The sequence below is a fragment of the Enhydra lutris genome, unplaced genomic scaffold, assembly GCF_002288905.1.
Source record: "Enhydra lutris kenyoni isolate GAN:26980312 unplaced genomic scaffold, ASM228890v2 scaffoldscaffold20, whole genome shotgun sequence".
NCBI lineage: Eukaryota > Metazoa > Chordata > Mammalia > Carnivora > Mustelidae > Enhydra > Enhydra lutris.
This window is the reverse complement of record NW_019154104.1, coordinates 3,130,613-3,153,784: the sequence shown is the minus strand read 5'-3', so window position 1 is coordinate 3,153,784 and position 23,172 is coordinate 3,130,613. Positions and strand designations below refer to the sequence as shown.

General features: G+C 38.2%; 1 protein-coding gene across 1 annotated transcript; it reads left to right on the top strand.

The window, feature by feature from the left end:
• Nucleotides 1–314: 314 nt before the first annotated feature.
• LOC111148670 (cytochrome c oxidase assembly protein COX16 homolog, mitochondrial) lies at nucleotides 315–20,941 on the top strand. The gene is made up of 4 exons (XM_022505439.1): nucleotides 315–502; nucleotides 8,582–8,653; nucleotides 16,173–16,235; nucleotides 19,820–20,941. Exons 1-4 carry the CDS (start codon nucleotides 434–436, stop codon nucleotides 19,934–19,936), a joined length of 321 nt encoding a protein of 106 aa, XP_022361147.1. The 5' UTR covers nucleotides 315–433; the 3' UTR covers nucleotides 19,937–20,941.
• The last annotated feature ends 2,231 nt before the right edge of the window (nucleotides 20,942–23,172 follow it).

Below are 23,172 nucleotides of genomic sequence, written 5' to 3'. Positions count from 1 at the left end.
CAAATAGCCAAGAGTACCGGAAGCTGCAATACTAGCTCGAAGGTAACTTTTTTTTTTTCTTAGCTGATTTTATAGAGCGGCTATGTGCTAGGGAACGTCAGAAGACGTTGGGCAAGACCCAGAACGTGGGAGGTATCTGTTTCCACATCATCTACTGAGGACTACAAATACGGCTTCAATCCCTAAGTTTCGACTGCAAACCAATGTCCCGGAACCAAATGGCCGACACACGAAATTTCCCCCCGGACGCGGGGGGTGTGTTACGCGCATCTATTGCTTTTGCCTGGCGGAGGCTGATCAGGGGAGGACCGAGCACCGAGAGGCCGAGGAAAGGAGGCGAGTCAAGGACTTCCTTCTGGGGAGGGAGCTTGAATTCGGGAGGCCGCGCTGGGCCTGTCGGACTAGGCGTCCGCGCCCGTGGGAGAGTTCAGTCATGTCTGTACATTCGGTGATGCGCATCCTGCGCAAGAACAAGACGCTTCGCTATGGAGTCCCCATGCTGGTGAGGGCCGGCAGGGAGAGCGCGTGGGGCGGGATTCCGGAAGGGGTGGGGCGTCCGGCTCGGCAGGTCCTGGCGGCCCAGATCCGGGAGGCAGAGGGGGCGGGGAGCCGCAGCCTGGGCGGGGAAGGGGGCGGGGAAGGGGCTGGCGGCAGGTGGCAGTCCTAGTCTTCTCCCTTCGCTCGTACCACGATCTGGAGTCCCCCTTTTACCCTCCCTAGTAGTCAGCAGGGTGTGCTTCAGGGAGCGAGGTCAGAACCAGATTTTGCCCCAGGTCTGGGTGATTACTGAACTGACATTGTTAACCCCCTGCTACACCTGGACGGTGGTGTGGCTCGTTGGAGCCAGGTGTATTTACTTAATTTGTACAGTTTCGGGCATCTCCACGTTTCAGCTTCCTTGTTTGTGAACTGGTTTAATTCTTCCCGGGTTGTTGGTAGGAGTTCAATAAAACCTTGTGAAAACTGAGTGTTTAGCACGGTGCCTGCCACATTGTAGGACCTTTCAAAAGGTCGCTGACTTGCAGTTGATCATTTTGAAGCACGTTGAGTGTACTTTTGGTGTTTATGTGTTTGCGTCCTGTCCTGCACTGAGTTCCCTGAGGATCTCGTTCGTCTAGAAGATACAGCTTGAGGTTGACATAACACCAGCCAGAGCTGGAATCCAGCCAGATAACTCTCTGCCCCCCCCACCCCCGCGCCCTTTTTTGTTGTTGTTGCTTCACCTTGGCAAGTTGTTTTGCTTCAGCAAGCCTTGATGTGATAGTAAATGAGGCAATTTCAATAAAACGTGTGGACAAAAGCCACTTTCTTTTAAATCCTGTTTAATTCTTTGTATGGATATTGGTAAGATGAAGTTACCAACTTTCACATTTAAGCAGAACTAAAGGAGAGAAGTGACCTTTAAAAAGTTTAAAGAGGGACGCCTGGGTGGCTCAGTGGGTTAAAGCCTCTGCCTTCAGCTCAGGTCATGATCTCAGAGTCCTGGGATCGAGCCCCACATCGGGCTCTCTGCTCAGCAGGGAGCCTGCTTCCTCCTCTATCTCTCTGCCTGCTTCTCTGCCTACTTGTGATTTCTGTCAAATAAATAAATAAAATCTTTAAAAAAAAAGTTTAAAGAAAACTATCTTAAAAGATAATGCAGTAATTATATTTGTGTAAATGACAGGGCATGTGTAAAAACTATCCTCCCTCTAGGTTCCTCTGCCCCCAAATGGAGATCCATTCAGAAGCATTGTGGTCGTGGTCACTAACTTGTGGTCACCTGCATGTCCCAGGGAAGGCCAACTTGATTTTGTTTCTTATTTTTCAAAATCACAAGCCACGGTATTAAAACCACTAGTGTTGAAGTACCTTCTAGGAGTTTAGGGGTTTCCACTTGTATTTTATTTCAGGGAATGGAAAGTACCACAGTAGCCTTTTCCCCAAATGTGATACCCTGTACTGGTCTCTACATCTATACCAGACCTAGAGAACCATGTTTCAAAATATGAATCCTAAACATAGTAATAAATTGAAGAGGAAAATGTTGAATTCAGTACTCTGAAACCAGACAGTACTGGAAAGAACTCAAAAGATACATCCTCTTCATCATGTAACAGTTGCATATGCCATAATTACTATACTACATTTATCTTTAAACTGAAATTATTTCCTCTCTTGGATAAATATTAATGCTTCATAGGACATACAGAAGAGGACTTTGAACACCAGGTATATATGCAAATACAACTCTCCTTCCCTCCGTGTCCAAACTACTTGAAGAAAGAGAATATACTTGTTTCAGCTTCCACACTACCCATTTAGTTAGGATTTACCTTTCTAATTTGACCAGTGACCTACTGGTTCCTACACACCAAAAAATTAGCCCATTTTAAGTGTTCGGTTCAGTGTTTCTACTATATTCACAGAGTTATGCAACTACCACCACTGTCTAACTTCAGAATAATTTCATCAGGGACACCATGCTCATTAGTAGTCACTTCCTGTTTTCTCCTCTCTCCCCCCAACGTAGGCAACCACTAATCTACTTCTGTCTATAGATTTTTTTTTTTAAAGATTTTATTTATTTATTTGACAGAGAGAGATCACAGGTAGGCAGAGAGGCAGGCAGAGTGAGAGGGGAGAAGCAGGCTCACCGCTGAGCAGAGCCCGATGTGGAGCTTGATCCCAGGACCCTGGAATCATGACCTGAGCTGAAGGCAGAGGCTTTAACCCACTGAGCCACCCAGGCACCCCTATAGATTTTTTTTTAAAGATTTTATTTACTTATTTGACAGAGATCACAAGTAGGCAGAGAGGCAGGCAGAGAGAGAGGAAGGGAAGCAAGCTCCCTGTGGAGCAGAGAGCCCGATGCAGGGCTCGATCTCAGGACCCTGGGATCATGACCTGAGCCGAAGGCAGAGGCTTTAACCCACTGAGCCACCCAGGCGCCCCTGTCTATACATTTAATAGTGTAATATGACATGTGGTCTTTTGTGACTGACTTCTTTCAATTAGCATAGTGTTTTCAAGATTCATTCACGTTATAACACGTATCAAAACTTCATTCCTTTTTATGGCTAAATAATGTTCCAACATTTGGCTAGAAAATTTTTTAATCCTAATCCTGTCCTATTTATTTATCATTTTATTTATCCATTGGTGAACATTTAGATTGTTTCCAGTTTTTGGCCCTTGTGAATCATGCTGCTACGAACATTCATGTACAAGTTTCTGTATGGATGTACATATGTTTTCTTTTCTCTTAGGTATCTCCCCAGTGATAGAATGGCTGGGTTATCTGGTACTCCATTTTGAGGAACTGTCAAGCTCTTGCCCAGAGTGGCTACATCATTTAACATTCCCACCAGCAATGAATCCTCCGTGTCCTTGCCAACACTTGCTAATGTCCATCTTTTTTGTTACACTCTTCTCAGTGTACGTGAAGGTATCTTATTGTGGTATGGATTTGCATTTACCTCATGACTAATGATATGGCGCATCCTTTCATATGGCTATTGGTCATCTGTATCTCTTTGAAGAAATGTTTATTCATATCATTTGCCCACTCTAAATCGGGTTATTTTTCTTTTTATTGGGTAGAGGTTTCCTTAAACACCTGGAACCAGTAAGTCTTTTTTGAGGGCCTCTGTGTGCTTGTTTTGGTGTGTCTTCAACACTCAGCCAGGCAGGTTACAACTCTGCCTTGAGCTTTTACTTCCCATTTGCTCAGAGACTCAAGGTTAGCCACAGGCAAGTGTTTAAGGCCTTCTCAGATCTTTCCTGAGCTTACACAACTCTGGGCATGGGCACAATTCTGTTCATTAGCATTTCCTTCTAGATTCTCAGGAATATATTAGAACTTTTCAGAGTCCTCTGTGGACACCTTATTTCTCATATTTTCCTTTTAAGCTTTTTGTTTAGACTGTTATTTGCCCTGTTGCCTACCATCTCAGGCAGTCACAATGTTAAACAATTGCCTCTGAATTTTTTCAACAAACAGTTCTTGGGAGAAGTCTTTAGTACTAGTTGAGCTCCAAGTCAGGAAAACTGAAGCAAGCCTTGTGACTGTGATTTCCACTGAACCACCAGATTTGGTCAAGCAGTGACAGTTCTCAGAGAATAAGATTTTAAGGAGCCCCAACCCCGTGCTGCCCCTTTAGAGGTTACTGCTTTGTATCATGATGCGTTCTATTTGTTCTCATGGTTACCATGGAGCTGGGGCAGGGAGGTGGGAATAAAAATGCCACCAAGCTTTCTGTTCTTACTGAAAGGTAGTCTCCTTCTTAAGAAGATGTTCCCAACATTACTGCAAGTCTTTGCTTAATTTTCAAATTTCTAAAAAAGTTGCTGTGACAACTTTTGCCAGTTTTCTCATTGCTTTGATGGAGAAGATTTTTGGAGGTTCTTAGTCTGCCATTTCACTTGACGTTATCTTTTGGTTCTTTTTTTTCCTATGTCTTTGGTGAGATTTTCTAATTTTTCATTTGTTTTAAGAACATCTGTTACTGCTCTCTGAAGCATTTTTATAATGATTCCTTTAAAATTTTTGTTAGGTCATGGGGTGTCTGGGTGGCTTAGTCAGTTAAGTGTCCAACTCTTGGTTTGGGCCCAAGTCATGATCTCAGGGTCCTAAGATCCAGCCGGCATGGGCATGGGGCTCCCTGCTCAGCGGGGAGTCTGCTTCTCCCTCTCCCTCTGCCCCTTCCCCACAGGTGCAGGTGCAGGCGCAGTGGGCGCTGTCTCTCTCTCTCTCAAATAATAAATAAATCTTAAAAATAGATAAATAAAATCTTTGTCAGATCATTCCAACATCTGGTTTATCTCCATGTTAATATCTCTTGATAGTCTTTTCTAATTCAACTTGCTGTTTTCCTGATTCTTGCTATGACAAATGAGTTTTTATTGTATCGTGGACATTCTGAATATTATGTTAGGAAACTCTGTATCCTATTTAAGTCTTCTACTTTAGCAAGCAGTCACCATGCTTAGACTTAGCTTGTAGGTAATAGCATACTATTTTGGGCTTTCTTTCCAATAATAATTTAGGTTCCAGAACCCTTGCAGTGCTATTCTGGTATGCTTTGTTTGTTTACTTGGTGCTGCTTTGTTCCCCTGGTGCCTGCTTGATCCTTTCTAAAGGTGGAGTGTTAGTAATCAACATGTGAATATTTTTAAAGTTACAGGATTGATTGAGATCACAAAAGAAAGTAATGTAGAGAAGACCAGTCATTATGCCCTGGGGTACTCCCAACATTAGGGGTTGAGTGCACAGGAAGAACCAATAAAGACACTAAGAAGTATTCTCAGGTAAAAGAAAAACCAGGTGTAAGGGGGAAAGGAGTAAAGTGATCAACTGTGTCAGATCATGCTCATGAATAAGATGAGAACAGAGTTAACCATTGGATTTGGAAATGTGGATGTCTTTTGTGGTTGGAATGGGTCTAAGGGAGAGTGGGAGGGACAGTGAGCATCAACAACTCCTTCGAGAAATTTTACTGCATATAGGAACAAGGAGAGAGGACAGTAATGTTAGGAAGTGAGGTCTAGAGAAGTTTGTTAATAAGTGGGAGAAATAATAGCATTTTTTATTATGACTCATGTGGTAGTGAGCAAGATTTTCATGATCTAGGAAATGAGAGAATTGATGAATCTGGTTCCTTCAATAGATAAGATAATACAGTATCTACTGCACAAATGAAGATACTTAGTTAGGAGTGTAGATACTGTGGTAATGAGGGGTAGGTGGTACAGTTCTGGCCCTAATCAGAATTAGCACAGATTTCACAGAGTAAGGGAATAGTCCTTCATGAAACTCCCCTTATTTGAGACACCAGCTGAAAGCTCTGGCATTCTTAGACCACCTGTGCTTCTGATACAACCGATTATAAATTCATGGGTTCCTGTTAACCCCCTCAAATTCAGTAATTCACTAGGATGACTCACAGAACTCAGGAAAGCACTATACTTACAATTATAGTTTTATTATAAAGGGTATAAATTAGGACTTGCCAAAAGAAGAGACCACAGGGTAAGATCTGGAAGGTCCCAAAAGCAGAGTTTCCATTTTTCCTCCTGTGAAATCAGGGCATGCCACCCTCCCCGCACATTGGTGTGTTTACCAGCCAGGAAGCTCAACCAAGCTTCAGTGTCCAGAGTTTTTTTAATTGGGGTTTTATTATCTAGGTATGGTTAATTGAATCATTAACAATGTGAGGGAACTCGGTGTCCAGCCCCATCTCCTTGGGGGTCAGGTTGATATCATAGGGCTTAAAGCTCCATCCCTCTATTCACACGGTTGGTCATTCCAGCATGGCCTGACTGTATACTGTAACTATCTAGGGGCCTGCCCTGAGTCACCTCATTAGCATAAACTCAGATGTGGTCTTAGGGGCCCCCCACCAATAACAAAGATACTCCTGTCACTCAGGAAAGTCCCAGGTAGTACTTTCTGCCCAGGAACCCAAGACAAAGATCAGACAAATTCTTCATTATGTAACATGTGGGTACTATGATTGTAGAAGTTCCAGAAAGAGATAATGGATGCCTGGACTAGAATGTTAGGAGAAGATATAGTCAGAAATTGTCAGATGCAGGAAATATTTTAAAAGTAGAGGTGATGGGGCGCCTGGGTGGCTCAGATGGTTAGGCATCTGCCTTTGGCTTGGGTCATGATCCCAGGGTCCATTGAGCCCCACACTGGGCTCCCAGGGAGGAGCAGGGAGTCTGCTTCTTCCCCTATCTCCCCCTGTACCCCCTGCTTGTGCTCTCTCACTCTGTCAAATGAATAAATAAAATCTTAAAAAAAAAAAAAAAGAGGTGACAGAACTCAGGGATGGATTAGATGTGAGAAACAAATGAAAGGAGCTTATGATGATTACAAAGAAGTTTGCTTGAGCTGTTGGATGAAAGCTGTTGACATTTACTGGAAAGAGTGTTGGGGTAAGAGTCAAGACAGTTTTTTTAAATATTAATTTATTATATCTGCTAGACTTTTTTTTTTTTTTTTTTTTTTTTTTTTAGATTTTATTTCTCTGAGAGCATGTGGAGGAGGGGCAGAGAGGAGAGAGGGTGAAGCAGACCTCCCCCCATGGCGGACCAATGTGGGCAGATTCCAGGACCTGGAGTTCATAACCTGAGCTGAAGTCAGATGTGTAACCAGCTGGGCCACCCAGGTGCCCCATGTGTCTGTTAAACTTTCAAGTGGAAATGTCAAATAGGAAGGCAATGGGATGCTTCCCATTGAAAGCCTGCATTTGGAGGTTGTTAGGTTATAGAGCCCATTTAAAGCCATGAAATTGGATGACATCAGCTATGGACTCAGTTTTGATTGTGAATAGTTAGAAGAAATGTGAAAATTGGAGCCTTTTGGGATACTCCCAACATTTTGAGGTTGGGAAGATGAGGAAGAATGAAAAAAAGGAGACTGAGACAGAGTTACGAAAGCCAGGGATGTGTCTCTTCATTGAAACACAAAGACAAGAGTTATGTTACTCAGTAATTCTTACATATTGACATTGCCAGATATTTTTCCTGCTTTGTTGTCTCTTGATTTTGTGTTGTTATTATTTCATTTATTTTTCAGGATAGACATTTAAAATTTTTATGTGGTCAGACTTACTGGGTTTTAAAATTTATAACCTAAAGGTTTTATTAGTATTTCAACTTTAAAATTGTAAAGTTTTATATTTTACAGTGTTTTATATCTTTATATTTCCTTATTTGGTGATATTAGTATATTGACATAAAAACGAAGGTAGTGATCAAACTTTATTTTTATCCAAATTGCTAGACTATTACAGCTTTAGGATTAGGGGTGAATGCCCATTAGATTATTGGAAGAGATGATAAAACAGCAATGACAGCTGGAGGGATCTTGTAAGGTTTGCCCTGTATTGAGAAGTGTGGTATATTTTATGCGATTCTTTTATTAGTTGGTAAGAAAATGGAGAAAAATGCTGTGTAGTTAGCTTATTTTGCAAACATAGAAAATTGAAAGAATTCTGGTCTTGAAGAAATAAGGCCAGAATTTAATTCCTAGCTTTACTCAGTATGATCATAGGCAAGTCATTTAATTGCCTGTTCTTTTATTTCCCCATCTTTTAAATGGATTTTTTCTTAGCTTTAGTTCTTTTAGAAGATCAACTAATACAATGCTTGTGATGATGTTATTTAAACCATAATGTGTAATACAAGTATGAGGGGGCACCTGGGTGTGTCAGTTGGTTAAGTGTCCAACTCTTGGCTTCTGCTCGGGTCATGATCTCAGGGTCATGTGATCAAGTCCCACATTGGGCTCTACACTCAGCGCTCAGCACAGAGTCTGTTTGTCTCTCTCCCCCACCTCAAATAAACAAATAAAATCTTTAAAAATGAACAACAACAACAAAAAACAAGTAATGGGGTACTGACTTTGATATTTGGTGATAGGGTAAAATGTTTCCTAGTGACAGTACTGCATCTACTCTGAATGGATGAATGGAAGCTCACCAAGAAAATAATGTATTGGGTTTCATATAAACTGCCACTGTTGACATTAGTCTGTAGATAGACTGAATTCTGCCCTTCTGTTTTGTTTAACTGTTTCCTTTCTTTGTTTCAGTTGCTGATTGTTGGAGGTTCTTTTGGTCTTCGTGAGTTTTCACAAATCCGCTATGATGCTGTGAAAATTAAAGTAAGGACCGTAATTGGAGTTTAACATGTGTCTGTGTATATGATTGTTCAGGTTTAGTGTGTTTACTTAGTGTACTAAGCAGTGTGAGTTTTGTCTAATTTTTCAAGGGGTCGTATGATCTTTGGGCTCTTTCTTCCTCTTTAAGACAACATGAGTGATCATACGGAAATGAATCATGAAATATAAAGAATTTAGTTATCTTATTCATAGAAAATTTGCAATACTGCATTCTCCAATGAAATATATTCAGTAGAGTTGTTTTTAGGATTTAAAAGGGGCTGGAGAATGTTGGACAATTTCACTCCTGTTATATTATTCTAATTACAAATTAGCTGTTTTATATTAATACCAGTAATTTTATAAATTATATTGATATATAAAGTATACTGATAAACTGAAGGAAAGGAAAATTATTTTTCATTACAAATAATGATACTTACCTTTTTTAGGTATATATTTATATGTTATATATGAAACTATACATATAAATATATGTGAAATTTATTTCACAGGTGAGGAAACTGAGGCTCAGAGAGCTTCAGTAACTTACCTATGGATACATGGCTATTTAGAGGTAGTGCTAGGATTTTCACCCTCTTTAATTTACAATCATGAACAAATTTAGGCCAGGTGTTACATAAGAACTCTAGTTAAGCAACTCTGATTAATTCATTCAGAAGTATGTAGTTTTTTGGGGCACCTGGGTGGCTCAGTTGGTTGGGCGACTGCCTTCGGCTCAGGTCATGATCCTGGAGTCCTGGGATCGAATCCCACATCAGGCTCTCTGCTCGCCAGGGAATCTGCTTCTCCTGCTGACCTCTCTCCTCTCATATTCTCTCTCTCTCAAATAAATAAATAAAATCTTAAAAAAAAAAAAAAGTATGTAGCTTTTGTTTGTGGCCACATCTGATATTTGAGTTTTTTCCCAAGTTTTGTATATGTAAAGCATATATACATATGTATAATTTCCTATGTACATATATAATATTTATATATACAAATTTTTCTACCAATATTATTGAGATCTACTAGTGAAATATATATTATATAATGTATATTAATTATATTAATTAATAATTATTAGTAGGAAAGTAAAGTGTATTAAAGACCCATTCAATTTTCTCAGTTAATTTTATAGTTTAAGAGAAACACCAACTTCAACTAGTCTTAAAGACAGTAAGTATTAGGGTAAATATTAAATTTAAAAAATGTATAATACATATAATGTTCCATGAAATCATGTTTTTATTTACTTTTTCCTTTAATATCTTGAATATATATATGTTACTTTATTATTTTTTTTTTAAAGATTTTATTTATTTATTTCACAGAGAGAGAGATCACAAGTAGGCAGAGAGAGAGAGAGAGAGAGGAGGAAGCAGGCTCTCCGCTGAGCAGAGAGCCCGATGCGGGACTCGATCCCAGGACCCTGAGATCATGACCTGAGCCAAAGGCAGCGGCCCAACCCACTGAGCCACCCAGGCGCCCCTATATATGTTACTTTAAAGTCCTATCTCCAACGTACATCAACTATAGATCTGCTTTAGTGTCTAGTTTTTTTCTCTTGTTGGTTTTGTGGGTAAATGTTCTGTCTTTGAACACACCTTGTAATTTTAATTTTTATTTTTATTTTTATATATTATTTTTATTTTAAGATTTTATTTATTTATTTGAGAGAGAGAGTGAGAGAGAAAGAGAGAAAGAGAGAGAGCATGAGCAGGAGGGGCAGAGGGAGAGTAGAGAAGCAGACTCTGTGCTGAGCAAGGAGCCCGATGCGGGACTCGATCCCAGGACCCTGGGATCATGACCTGAGCCGAAGGCAGAAGCTTAACCAACTGAGCCACCCAGGCACCCCGACCTTATAATTTTTTAACTGAATATTGGATCTTGGATAGCCTGGGGGCCAATCCCCTTCCTGCTCTGGAGGAGTGAGTGTTGAAGTTGATCACTGCTCCAGTGTCTGTTGGCCACTTATATTTCCTTTATTGTGTGTCCTCTATTGTGATGTTTTAGGTCTCGGTTGCCCATTTTTTCTGTGGATTGTTGGTCTTTTTCTTATTGTTCTGTAAGATTTCTTTATACATGGCAGATTATAAACCTTTTTGTCATCTTAATGGTGTCTTTTGATGAACAAGTTTAGTGTAGTCTGTTATTCCTTTTTTACTCAGAGTTACTTTTTCTTTTTGTCCTTTTAAGAAGTTTTTCTTATGCCAAAATAAAAATATTTTTCAATATGATTGCTAAAATTTTTGTTTGGCCTTTTATACTCAGATCTGCAACTATAAAACCCAAATGGAATTGATTTTTTGTACACAGTGTGAGGAATTGTGATATTCTGATTTATAAGAGATAGGTATTTGGTCTTTGCCCTATTTTCTGGCATTGAACTAAAATCCCTGGAATTTCCTAATTGTTGAGAGCAAGCAAGGTGTCTTTTGTCGTGTGAGTGATTTATGGAATGCCCCTGGGTAACCTAAAGATGCGGGCTGGTTGCTAGGAGAGCCAGCCTTGTGAGACAGGGTTGGAACTTTCAGTCCCACCTCTTGACTTCCAGGGAGGGGAGTAGGGCTAGAGGTTGAATCAATTGCCAATGGCAAGGACTTAATCAGTCATCCCCATGTAATGAAGCACAAATAAAACCAAAAAGATAAGATTCAGACAAATTCCTGGCTGGGGAACTTGTAGAAGTGCTGGGGGAGTAGCCCTCTTAGAAAGGACATACAGGGACGCCGGGGTGGCTCAGTGGGTTAAGCCTCTGCTTTCGGCTCAGGTCATGATCTCAAGGTCCTGGGATCAAGTCCCACATTGGGCTCTCTGCTCAGCAGGGAGCCTGCTTCCTCCTCTCTCTCTCTTTGCCTGCCTTTCTGCCTACTTGAGATCTCTCTCTGTCAAATGAATAAATAAAATCTTAAAAAAAAAAAAAAAAAAAGAAAGGACATGCGATCTCCACACCTTCCCTTGTACTTTGCCTGAATAAATAAAATCTTAAAAAAAAAAAAAAAAAGAAAGGACATGCGATCTCCACACCCTTCCCTTGTACTTTCCCTTGTGTCTTTTCCATCTGGTCTTTTATAAATAAAATGTTTCAGTTCTGTGAGTTGCTCAGGGAGGGATTGTTGGAACCTCCAGTCTATATAGACAGTCAAGTACAGGTGACATCCTGGATTTGCAGTTGGTGTGTGAAGTGGGGAAGGGGGCTATCTTAGATGACTGAGCCCCTAATGTGTGGGACCTGACTCTTATCTCCAGGTAGGTAGTGTCAGAATTGAGTTAATTGCTTGGTGGTTTGGAAAAAAACCCACACACATTGGAGGAACTATAACGGAACTAGCTGTAACTCAACTAATCTGAGTTTGTTTGCTCCTTGGTGAGTTGCAGATAGAGATTACAACAGCTCATCTATAGGAATGACAGCAGGCGGAGTTGTTACACAAAGGAAACTTGATTTGCAGCAAACAAGAAGATGATCATGGAAATAACTTCCAAATCCATGACTACCCAAACAGGGGTGAGAGAGTTCTTTTTATTTAAGATTAGGGTGGATATTCAGAAAGGGGAGCTTTGTCATCACACGTAAAGGCAGGAATAAGGTTGTGCAGACATAGTATCTTATGAAACCTGTGCTCCTCACAGGGCAAAGACTTTAATACTGTACTGAAGCATAATAACTGTTGGACAAAGGGAAGGGGCTATGGACACGATCCACAAGCTAGTATAAACTGGATGGGATCTTTCTTTCTTTCTTTCTTTTTTTTTTTTTTTTAGGATTTTATTTATTTATGCCAGAGAGATAGCGAGAGAGAGGGAGAAACAGGTTTCCCCTGAGCAGGGAGCCCGATATGGGGCTCCATCCCAAGACACTGGGATCATGACCTTAGCCGAAGGCAGACTCTTAAATGACTGAGCCACCCAGGTGCTGAGCTGGATGAGATCTTAGGCTGGTTTTCTCAGGTAAGGTCTGCCGGGGCCTGCTTGTTCATAGACTGGAACCTTATCAGTTGACCCATAGCCAGTGTATTTCTTAGTGGGGTCTGAAAAGAAACAGTAGCTGACTACAGAGAAACAGTTCTGAAAAACAAGCTTTAAATGTTCTGCTAGTTTCAATCCTGCAAAGACAGCTCAAGAATGTGCTAGGTCAATCTTTACTTTTGAAATAGCACTGGGAGTTTTACCATTGATTTTTTTGTTTCTGATATGGTTAGGCTATCTACTGGCCTATTAGAGACTTAGTTTTTACATTCCCATTGTTCCCTTAAAATTCTTAACTGCTGTTTTGTTTTTTGTTTTTTCTTTTTCTTTTTCATTTCTTTGTAATTCTAACACCCCCTAGGCAGTTCTGCGAAGAAGTGTGCTTGGGCAAGTAGAGTTGGTAAGGCACACATCCAGGGGGTGGGGGAATAGTGGCAGGGGATAGCTGGGGACCTGAAATGTCTGGGTCTTTCTTTTTCTGGGGATCCCTAACTCTGCTTATAGAATGTTTCCCCTAATATAGACAATAAGTTGTCCAAGCACCATTTACTGACACAACATTTTTCCTTCCTGCTCTTCTGTGTCTGTTTTGTTGTCTGTTTTGTTGCATTAATTTATTTACAAATCACATTGTGGTTTTCAAATTAATTGTGCATTCCTGAGAAATGAACTCACCTTGATCTTGGTATACTGTCTTTTTGGTATGTTGCTATCTTTTGTAGTATGTTCTTCAGGAATTCTGCATTAGTGAAGTTGGCCTGTTCTCTTACTATCTTTTTCAAATTTTGACATCAAACTTGTGCTCACCACATAACTAGAAGGTTTTTTGTTACACTGGCATTATTTCTTCTTTAGTAGAATCCACTGGTAAAGCCACCTGAACCTGGAGTTTTCTTTACGTAAGATTTTAAAGTTCAGATTCATCTCTTTATACATTATAACACTGTTCAAATAGTTTATTTTTTCTATTACATGTTAGAAAGTTGTAGTTTTCTATGAATTTGTCCATTTTGTCTAATTTTTCAAGTTTGTGGGCCTAAAAGTATTCATATTATCCGAGTATCTGTTGCCCATAAAATTTATATTGTTGACATCTTTTTCATTCTGAATACGCATATTTGTGACTTCTCTTTCTTCTAAGTCGATTTTACTTGAGATTTATCGATAACTTTTGGTTAAGTTTATTCTCTTGTCATACATTTGTTTGATCTTTAATTAGCTCTATTCTCTATTTACTTTTTCCTTTAAGTTTCTTTTTTCTAACTTTATGAGGTAGAATCTTAGCTCTTTTCCTGTCCATCTTTTTTTTTTGTAATTTTTTAAAGAATTTTATTTATTTATTTGATAGAGAGCATAAGCAGAGGGAGCAGCAGGCAGAGGGAGAGGGAGAAGCGGGCTCCCCACTGAATAGAAAGCCTGATATGGGACTTGGTCCCAGGACCCTGGGATCATGACCTGAGTCAAACACAGCTGTTTAATTGACTGAGCCACTCAGGCATCCTCTTTTTTTTGTAATATATGCTTATAAGCTGACAAATTTCCTTTTAAACATGGGCCTAGCATGTCATGCAAGTTTAATATATAATATGTTCACAATCATTTAATTAAAAATGTTTTCAGTTATTCAGAAGCTACTTAGAAGTGTTTAATTTATAAGTATAGGGGATTTTCTAATTATTTTTTATTGATTTCTAACTTAGATGCATTGTGATCAAAGAATATTTTCAATGAGCTCATTCTTTGATATTTGTTGAGACTTTATGACACAGCATATGATCAGTTTATATATAATGTGCGCTTGAAAAAATGTACGTCTGGCAGTGTTGGGTACATATTAAAATTTACACATCCATTTGTACATTCATTTGGTCAAGTTTGTAGGGTTTTCTCAAATTTTATGTAGTGTTGACTTTTTAAATCTGTTTTTTCTATCTGCTACTGAGAAAATTGTGCTGACATCTCTATTATGACTCCCATTTCACCATGATATTAGGCACACATAATTTCAGAATTAGTACATCTTCATGGCTGAGTTTTTAGTATAATGAAGTTTTCCTTAAAAAAAAATTCAGGGTGCCTGGGTAGCTCAGATGGTTAGGTGTCTGCCTTCGGCTCAGGTCATGATCCTGGGGTCCTGGGATCAAGTCCTGCATGGGGCTTCCTGCTCCTTGGGGCGCCTGCTTCTCTCTCTGCCTCTGCCTCTCTCTTTGTCTCTCATGAATAAATAAATAAAATCTTTTAAAAATTCAAATAAATATCAGTAAATTTAAAGATCAGGTTGGTTTTATTCATTGATTCTTGCATCTGGCAAAAGGAAAGAGCTCTGAAGAGCTGTATAAAATAGGAGACTTTTAAAGACCGAACTGAGCAGGGACAAGGAAAGAACATGTTATTTCATCTTTCTTTGGGGGACAGACAGGGACAGTCAGGCAGTTTACCTCACTCCTCTGACCAGGAAGTTCCAGACTGACTGGTTAAGATCACATTCCTGGGAGAGAGTGGAACTTAGGTTAGATATTAAGTGTCAGTTTGGTGACATGCTTAGCAGAAGTGACTCCATTTTGGACCTGTTGCCTTTTTCTTAACGCTTTGCTTGCTAATAATGCTTCTTTCCTTAAAGGCTGTTTTGTTGGATGTTAATATGACTTCTTTAGCTTCCTTTTTAAGCTTAACCTTTCTATATACTTAGGTTTTAAATATATCTCTTATAAACAGAATATATGTTTTTAATAGTCTTGTTTTTTAATTGGAGCATTAAATCCATTTGCATTTAATGTAAATTTTTATATATTTGGGTTTAAATATACTTCTTATGTGCTGTTTATTACAGTTATTTCTTTCTGACCTTTTTGTGGTCCTCTTTTGGATTAATAATGTTTTATTAATTTGTTATTGTTCTTTTGGTTAGAAAGCTGTATTTTTACTCTTCCACTGAAGGTTACTCTAGAGATTATTGCAGGTTTTAGTTTTTGTTTTTTTCCTTCTATTGTTTGGTGTTGAGGGGGAGCAGGATATGCTGTCCCAAAATGAACCATTTTGACATGTGGATTATTTTGAGCTGAAGACCTAGCAGACTATGGAAAGGATTTTTATCTCTTCTTTAACTGCCTAAAACAACTTAGATGGAGGGCCTGTACCAAGAAGAGACCTATTACCAGGGATAACTTTTTATATTAGAAAGACTTACCTGCATGGCATAGTGGACATTTGTTTACCAAACATTTGCTTTTTATCTTCCTGTGAATTGTCTTCCTCCCCTTTTAAACGCTAGCTTCCTACCTCATTTTCCTTAGCTCAGAATGATATTTAATTGTCTGACTCAATTTCCTGGCTACCTGTGAGTCTCATGTCTTTGTGGGCCTCCTGTACATATATAATTAAATTTGTTTTTCTCCTGTTCATGTGTTTTATGTCAATTAATTATTAGGCCAACCTCACCATCCCAGCCATTCCATATATAACTTTTTTTTCCCCCCTTATATAACTTTTTAAATTCAAAATTGAATCTAACAGACTTAAATAACTTATGGCTCCTCTTTCTTTTCTGCAGATTGATCCTGAATTAGAAAAAAAACTGAAAATGAATAAAATATCATTGGAATCCGAATATGAGGTACATATGTTAATATATGTTATATGTTAATATAATCTCTTTTGTAGCAGTTAATATAATATAATATATAATGTTAATATAATCTCTCTTTTGTAGCAGTTTTCCTAGCCAGTGACTGATTCTATCTTAAATTACTACCAGTGCAGAAAAAAATGACCCCAAACAATATGGTATTAGGACAACTAACTATGTAGTCATTTGATAAGAAAATATGATGGATCTATATTTCACGTGTTAAAATGAATAAATTCTAGGTAGAACAAAAATTTAAAAATAAAAAAAAGTGCTAAAATACTAGGGGGAAAGATGGAGATTCTTTTTTGTGGTCTTAAGTCAGAAAAGTTGATTTAAATGTGATACAAAATTCAAAAACTTTAAAAGTAAAGATTGATGAGTTTATATATAAAAATTCAGAAGTTCAGCCTAAAAAAAAAATGTATATAAAGTCACTAGTTAAATGAGGAATCCTAAAAATACTGTTATGATGAATTAGTTTACTTAAATATGAACAGCATTTACAGATCAACATGGAAAAGTTTAACATTTTAGTTGGTCAGTGGGAACATGAGGTAAAGAATTTAAAGACTTCAGCAAAAAGGAAATAAATATCATTCTTTTGTGTGTGTGTGTGTGTCTTTTTTAATGATATTTTAAAATTTAAATTCAGTTAGCCAACATAGTAGTACATCATTAGTTTTTGATGAAGTGTTTAGTGATTCATTAGTTGCCTATAACACCCAGTGCTCCTCACATCACATGCCTTCCTTAATGCCCATCACCCAGTTACCCATCTCCCTACCCATCTCCCTTTCCACAACCCTCAGTTTCTTTCCCAGAGTCAAGAATCTCTCATGGTTTGTCTCCCTCTCTGATTTCTCCCCATTCAGTTTTTCCCTTCCTTCCCCTATGTTCCTCTGTGCTATTTCTTATATTCCACGTATGAGTGAAACCATATGATAATTGTCTTTCTCTGACTGACTTATTTCACTTAGCATAATACCCTCCAGTTCCTTCCATATCAATGTTACCGGTAGGTATTTATCCTTTCTAATGGCTGAGTAATACGCCATTGTATATATACACCACATCTTCTTTATCCATTCATCTGTTGAAGGACATCTCTGCTCCTTCCACAGTTTGGGTATTGTGGACATTGCTTCTGTGAACATTGCTTCTGTGAACATTGGGGCACATGTGCCCCTTCTTCTCACTACATCTGTATCTTTGGGGTAAATATCCAGTACTGCAATAGCTGGGTTGTAGGGTAGCTCTATTTTTAGCTTCTTGAGAAACCTCCATACTGTTTTCCAGAGTGGCAGTACCATCTTGCGTTCCCACCAAAAATGCAAGAGGTTTCCCCTTTCTCCACATCCTTGCCAACATTTGTTGTTCCCTGTCTTGTTAATTTTAGTCATTCCAACTGGTATAAGGTAGTATCTCATTGTGGTTTTGATTTGTATCTCCCTGATACAAATGTGATGTGGAGAATAAATATCATTCTTAAACATAGGACAAGATACCAAGCTTATAGGAATGTTAGTTAAAATTATAAGAATGTGTCATCGTCCACCCATCTGATTAGCAAAAATTCCTGTTTAATAGCAAATGGTGTTATAGCATGTGGTTAGGAAGATGTTTTCCATTTCTTGTATATTGTTGATTTTTTGCCTGTGGATCATACTTCCTGTTTCTTTGTATGGTTAGTTATTTTGCTTGAAAGATGAACATTGTGAATAATACATTGAAGAGACTTGTGAAGAGTGTTGATTTTCATTTTAGCAGGCAGTTCAATTATTGGCTGATTATTTTGAGCTTGGTTTGTCTTTTTAAGGGAGGCTCTGTGGAAAGTCTTTGGTGTTTCCTATACTGTTGTAACTCTATGGGACTCATTCTCCAAATTGTCTCTCCAGAGGATCTTGTCAGAGCTTGGATTGCAATGAGTCCAAAGCAGGTCTTACTCTTGGCATAATCCGTATTCCTAAAGATTAGCCTTTTTGGTGTCTCAGGCGTATGTCAAGGTAGGTGTTAAAGAGAGGTCTCCACTGGAGCAGGGCTGAAAATCCAGTATTGATTGGCAATGCATTTCTTCAGCACTTCTTGATTCTGTTTCATACTCAATTCTGTAACGGTTGTTAAGTGTTAAGCCTTAGGTGGTCTTGCCCAACACATGTACAGCATGGTCTTCAGTGACTGTCCATGTTTTGCTAAATTCCACCGAGACACTTTCATTTACTGTAGACCTGTGAAGACTGGAACAGTTTTATGTGAAGTCGTTCTGCCAGCCTTGCATCCCATCTAAGAAATATTCTTAAATTCTCTTAAGCATATTTGTCTTATGTTACCTGGGTAAAGGCCATCTTTTCTTCAAAGCTTTTTGTAACTTTGGGTAATTTCAATACTGTACTTGAAAATAACTTATTCCCTTGCACATTAAATAAGTAGAACTTGGTTCATTTATGTATATTTAATATAGACTCCTAGCGAAACTGTAAGTGACATTTAGAGCATGGTTTCAGTTCACTACTTCCCCATTATTTTGTCAAGACCAGTGACTTGCTACTTCTCAATCTATAAGCACTATGTCAGTAGTGATGCTCTGGAAGGTTTTTCTGGGAGTAAATTTTCTTTTAGTTATTTTGGAAACCATAGAATTTGAGATCTGAAGAAACCATCTAGACCATTTGGTTTAGCCTTTTTATTATTACTTATGAGGGAATTAGTGCCCAGGTGGCTTATTAAATCACTTGCCCAAGGTTATACAGCTTGTTAGTAAAAGAAAGGCTTATTATCCAAGTGTCAGTGTAAATTCATATTGTTTTTCCTATCTCTGGATATAAGCGATTCTGTGTTCTCTGAGCCTTTTTTTTCTCAGTAATTCCAGAACAATAAAAGTAGATGTAGAAAAGTTACTGTCAGAGTGGTGTTGAAGGGTGAAGAACCATTTATATTCTTCCCTTTATTCGACCTTCATTTCTGTGCTGGGCGGCATTTCATACTGTGAAGGTACGATGATCCAAACTGTAGTTTAAACTAGGTTTTATTGAATAAAAGGGATTTGCTCCTGGCAGCTGTGGGGAATGTCTTCATTTGCAGGCTCAGGCTCATTTCTCAGGTGCAGGACAAATCATTAGTCTCTTTTCTTCCTTCTAGCAGACTTTAGGGTCTCCACCTTTGTTCTTTTCCTCTCATTTACTACTGTCACCAGGCTAACCCATGCTAGTCATTATTAGCTGAGTCAGCCTTCAGAGTTGGACTTTTGTTTTCCCGGCTTCTTGCCTTTCTTTGTGCTCTCAGAAATAAAGTATGCAGACTCTTTCTCTAATTCAGTAATTTTATTCTGATGGGGGGAGGGAGAAAGATTTTCTAATTAACCTCCACAGCAAGCAAGAAAAATTCCAAATCCTAGAAGATATATCACTACTTCAGTTAGTATGTGTGACATGCAGCTGATTTATTTGTTACAATTATAATTGAGGGCTTATTGGATTTTTTCCACTCATTTAGTCATTCATTTAGTAATGTCCTAATCAAAGCCACAGGACTTTTACCCTAATATATATACTTTAATTTTTGTGGCTCTGTAGAAAATAAAGGACTCCGCTTTTGATGACTGGAAGAATATTCGAGGACCCAGGCCTTGGGAAGATCCTGACCTCCTCCAAGGACGAAATCCAGAAATTCTTAAGACTAAGACAACTTGACTCCGTTGATTTTCTTTTCTTTTTCTTTTTTTTTTTTTTTTTAAACAAAAATGTTATCAACTGGAATTCCCACTACATACTCAGGGGGAAGAAAATTTCAGACCTGCAGAAGCTTGGATGTGAGTAATGTGATGACAGATAATCTTGATAAAAAATCACAATAACAGCAGGCAGTGATTTTTTTGTCAATCCTGTGTAGGAAAATCATATCAATCACAGGTGATGAGAGTTTTGGTTTTACTTATAATACCTCACATGATATACTAATCAGTCTCCAAAGCATATAACTGATGATTGTGTTGATACCATTAAAACATGTTGAGAAAATAATATTGTTCTTGGTTAAGGCAAAGATCATGTAGTAGTACGTATTATATACAGATACAGCAAATTTGTTCAAGTATTCCAAATTTGTTATCTATGTGACTACAATTTGGAAATACTGCTTTAAAGGTATACTTTACGTCTTAGCATAATTGGCATGCAACTTGACTGTAGTTCTGTTCTTTTTCTTTTTTTAACTTGGGGTTTGCTATGATCTAAATGCTAGGCAAAAAGATAGAATTGAGAGAAGTTGGGTTTTTTTTTAGTTTATTTTCTCCTTTTTACCTGTGTCTTAGCCAGCCTGTTACCCCACTCTCTGATTTTTTTCATACTGAGTTCCAGGTGCCTAAAGTCTCAATTGAAATACTCCCCCTTATGTTGACAAAAAATTATAAATCTACCTGCCTCTTGCCCAATCAAGATCACTGTTTTCAGTGGGTTAATTTTAGCAAAAAGAAAATCAAGCTGATTATTTAATGATGATAAATCATGAGATATTAGAGAACAGTTGGATTTCATGGGCCAAAAAAAAATAATAGATCTCCACTTAACATTGCTCCATGTACAAAAAGTAACTCAAAATGGATCTAAATGTAAAACTTAAAACTTTTGGGAAAAGAAGGAAGAAAGTCTTCAGGACTTAGTGTATAATTGTTGAAAAATAGTTCTTAACAAAAACATTCATAAAAGAAAAACTTGGTAAATTGAATCTCATCAAAATTAAAAACTTATGTTTTCCAAAGACCCCATTAAAAGTGAAAAGACAATCCAGACTGAGAGAAAATACTTGCAAACCACATTTATGATAAAAGGCTCATATCTAGAATATATGAAGAATTCTGAAAACTCAGTAATAAAAAAGCAAACAGTCCAATAAGAAAATAGTCAAAAGACACAAAGCAGCATTTCACTGAATATATTCACTATATGAATATGGCAAATAAGCACATGAAGAGAATGGTTAACATCACTAGCCATCAGGGAAATACAAATTTGGACTACCTTGAGAAATCACTACACACTTACTAAAATAGCTGAAATGAAAAAGTGACAATTCCAAATGCTGGTAAGGATGTGGAGAAACTGGACCCCTCACACATTGCTGGTATAATGTAAAATGGTACAACTCATCTAGGAAATTGCTTGACATTTTCTTTAAAAACAGCATGGGGGACTTCAGTTTCTGGTCAAACATTTAGGAACCTTGGAAGTCACACCTCCCATCCTAACACAAAGAAAAAGCTGAAAACCTGAAAATCAACAGCTATTCTTTGATCCATGAGAGAATTGAGGACACAGGACAAAACCACCAACTGAAAACTTGAGACAGACAAATAGAGAGGATCACAGGTTACCTGGAGGAGAACCCACCTGAAAGCCACTGTTGGAGCCAGGATCAGGTAGGAATGCTTGAAGGGTAATTGACTAATTACTGGAGACAGAGCATGGACAAGCTTGAGTTAAAAACTCCTAGATACCAGGCCAGGGGCATATTTTTGTGAGTTTTAGTTCCTGGAGCCCCACTAGATTCTCACTCTGAATATTACAGAAAAATCTTGTGGTTTCAGCAGGGGGGAGGAGAAATGAACCATTCTGAAATATGTCCTCTGAATTTTGTTCTTAACAAAAAGCCTAGCCTCAAAGGAAACTTTTGCTGGAGACTAATCACACTGGATTTTGCCAGAGCTTAACCAACTCTAGGGTAAGAGAACTACCCAATTTAGTCCCTTCTAGCCTCCTGTTTCACCTAAATGGGTTGAGGGTGTGGGGAGGAAACCTGGAGAGGTAGTAGTGAAAGTCATGTGGGACCATGATCACTAAAAGACTAAGACCTAATCATAAAACCATAGATTGTTCCCTTCCCCCTTCACATTACTACCAATTCACTGAAGGCTATTCAGTGGAGTTTCTTTTCCCCAATCCAGCTGAGTATTATGTCCAACTTTGAAAAGAGAAATTACAATGCATATTAAAATACAAAAAGCACAGCTTGAAAAGACCAAGCATCAAAATCAGATTCATATATGGCAAGGAAGTTGGACTCACCAGACTGAGAATTTAAAATAACTATAAGTAATATGTTTAGAGCTCTGATGGAAAAAGTACACAACATGAAAGAACAGATGGGTAATATAAGCAGAGAGATGGGAATTTTAAGAGTCAAAGAGAAATTCTAGAAGTCAGAAACAGTGTAATAGAAATGCCTTTGATGGGGTCATCAATAGAATGGATATGACTGCCAGATGGTAATTTAAAGACAAGGAGCACCAATAAAGGTATTTAAGTAATTATTTTTTTTTAAATCACAATTACATTTTTTCCTTTCTGAATTCATTTAAGAACAAATAAAACACTTTCTATAAAATGTATTTTGAGGTCTACATATAGAAATGTAATATATTGGGCAATAATAGAACAAAAAAAGGGGGTGGGAATGAAGCTTTATTGGAGCAAGGAAATAACACCAGATGATAATTGAATCCACAGGAAGCAAAGAAGAGAACCAAACTTGATAAATAAGAAGGTTAACATTTAAAAGCTTATAAATAATTAAACGACTTCTTTAGAGGTACTTGGGTGGCTCATTTGGTTAAGGTCTGATTCTTGATTTGGGTTCAGGTCGTTATCTCATGATTGTGAGACTGAGCCCTGCATTGGGTTCTGTGCTCAGTTAGGAGTTTGCTGGAGATTCTCTCTCTCCCTTTGCCACTCCCCGCCCAACTCATGCACATGTGCATGCATGTGTTCTCTCTCAGTCTCCCTCTCTAATAAATAAATCTTAAAAAAACACTTCTTTGAAACACATAGAAAAACATAAGTCAATAATTATGTTTGTTGGGCTTGTGACATGCATAGATGTAATATGTATAATAATAATAGCACAAAAAAGTAAAGAAAGATCAAGCCAAATA

Excerpts from the sequence above, each read along its gene's own strand:
- LOC111148670 (XM_022505439.1), top strand. The coding sequence starts at position 434 with ATGTCTGTACATTCGGTGATGCGCATCCTGCGCAAGAACAAGACGCTT. Across the intron at positions 503-8,581 it reads GCTATGGAGTCCCCATGCTG|TTGCTGATTGTTGGAGGTTC; the intron begins GTGAGGGCCGGC and ends TCTTTGTTTCAG. Across the intron at positions 8,654-16,172 it reads ATGATGCTGTGAAAATTAAA|ATTGATCCTGAATTAGAAAA; the intron begins GTAAGGACCGTA and ends TCTTTTCTGCAG.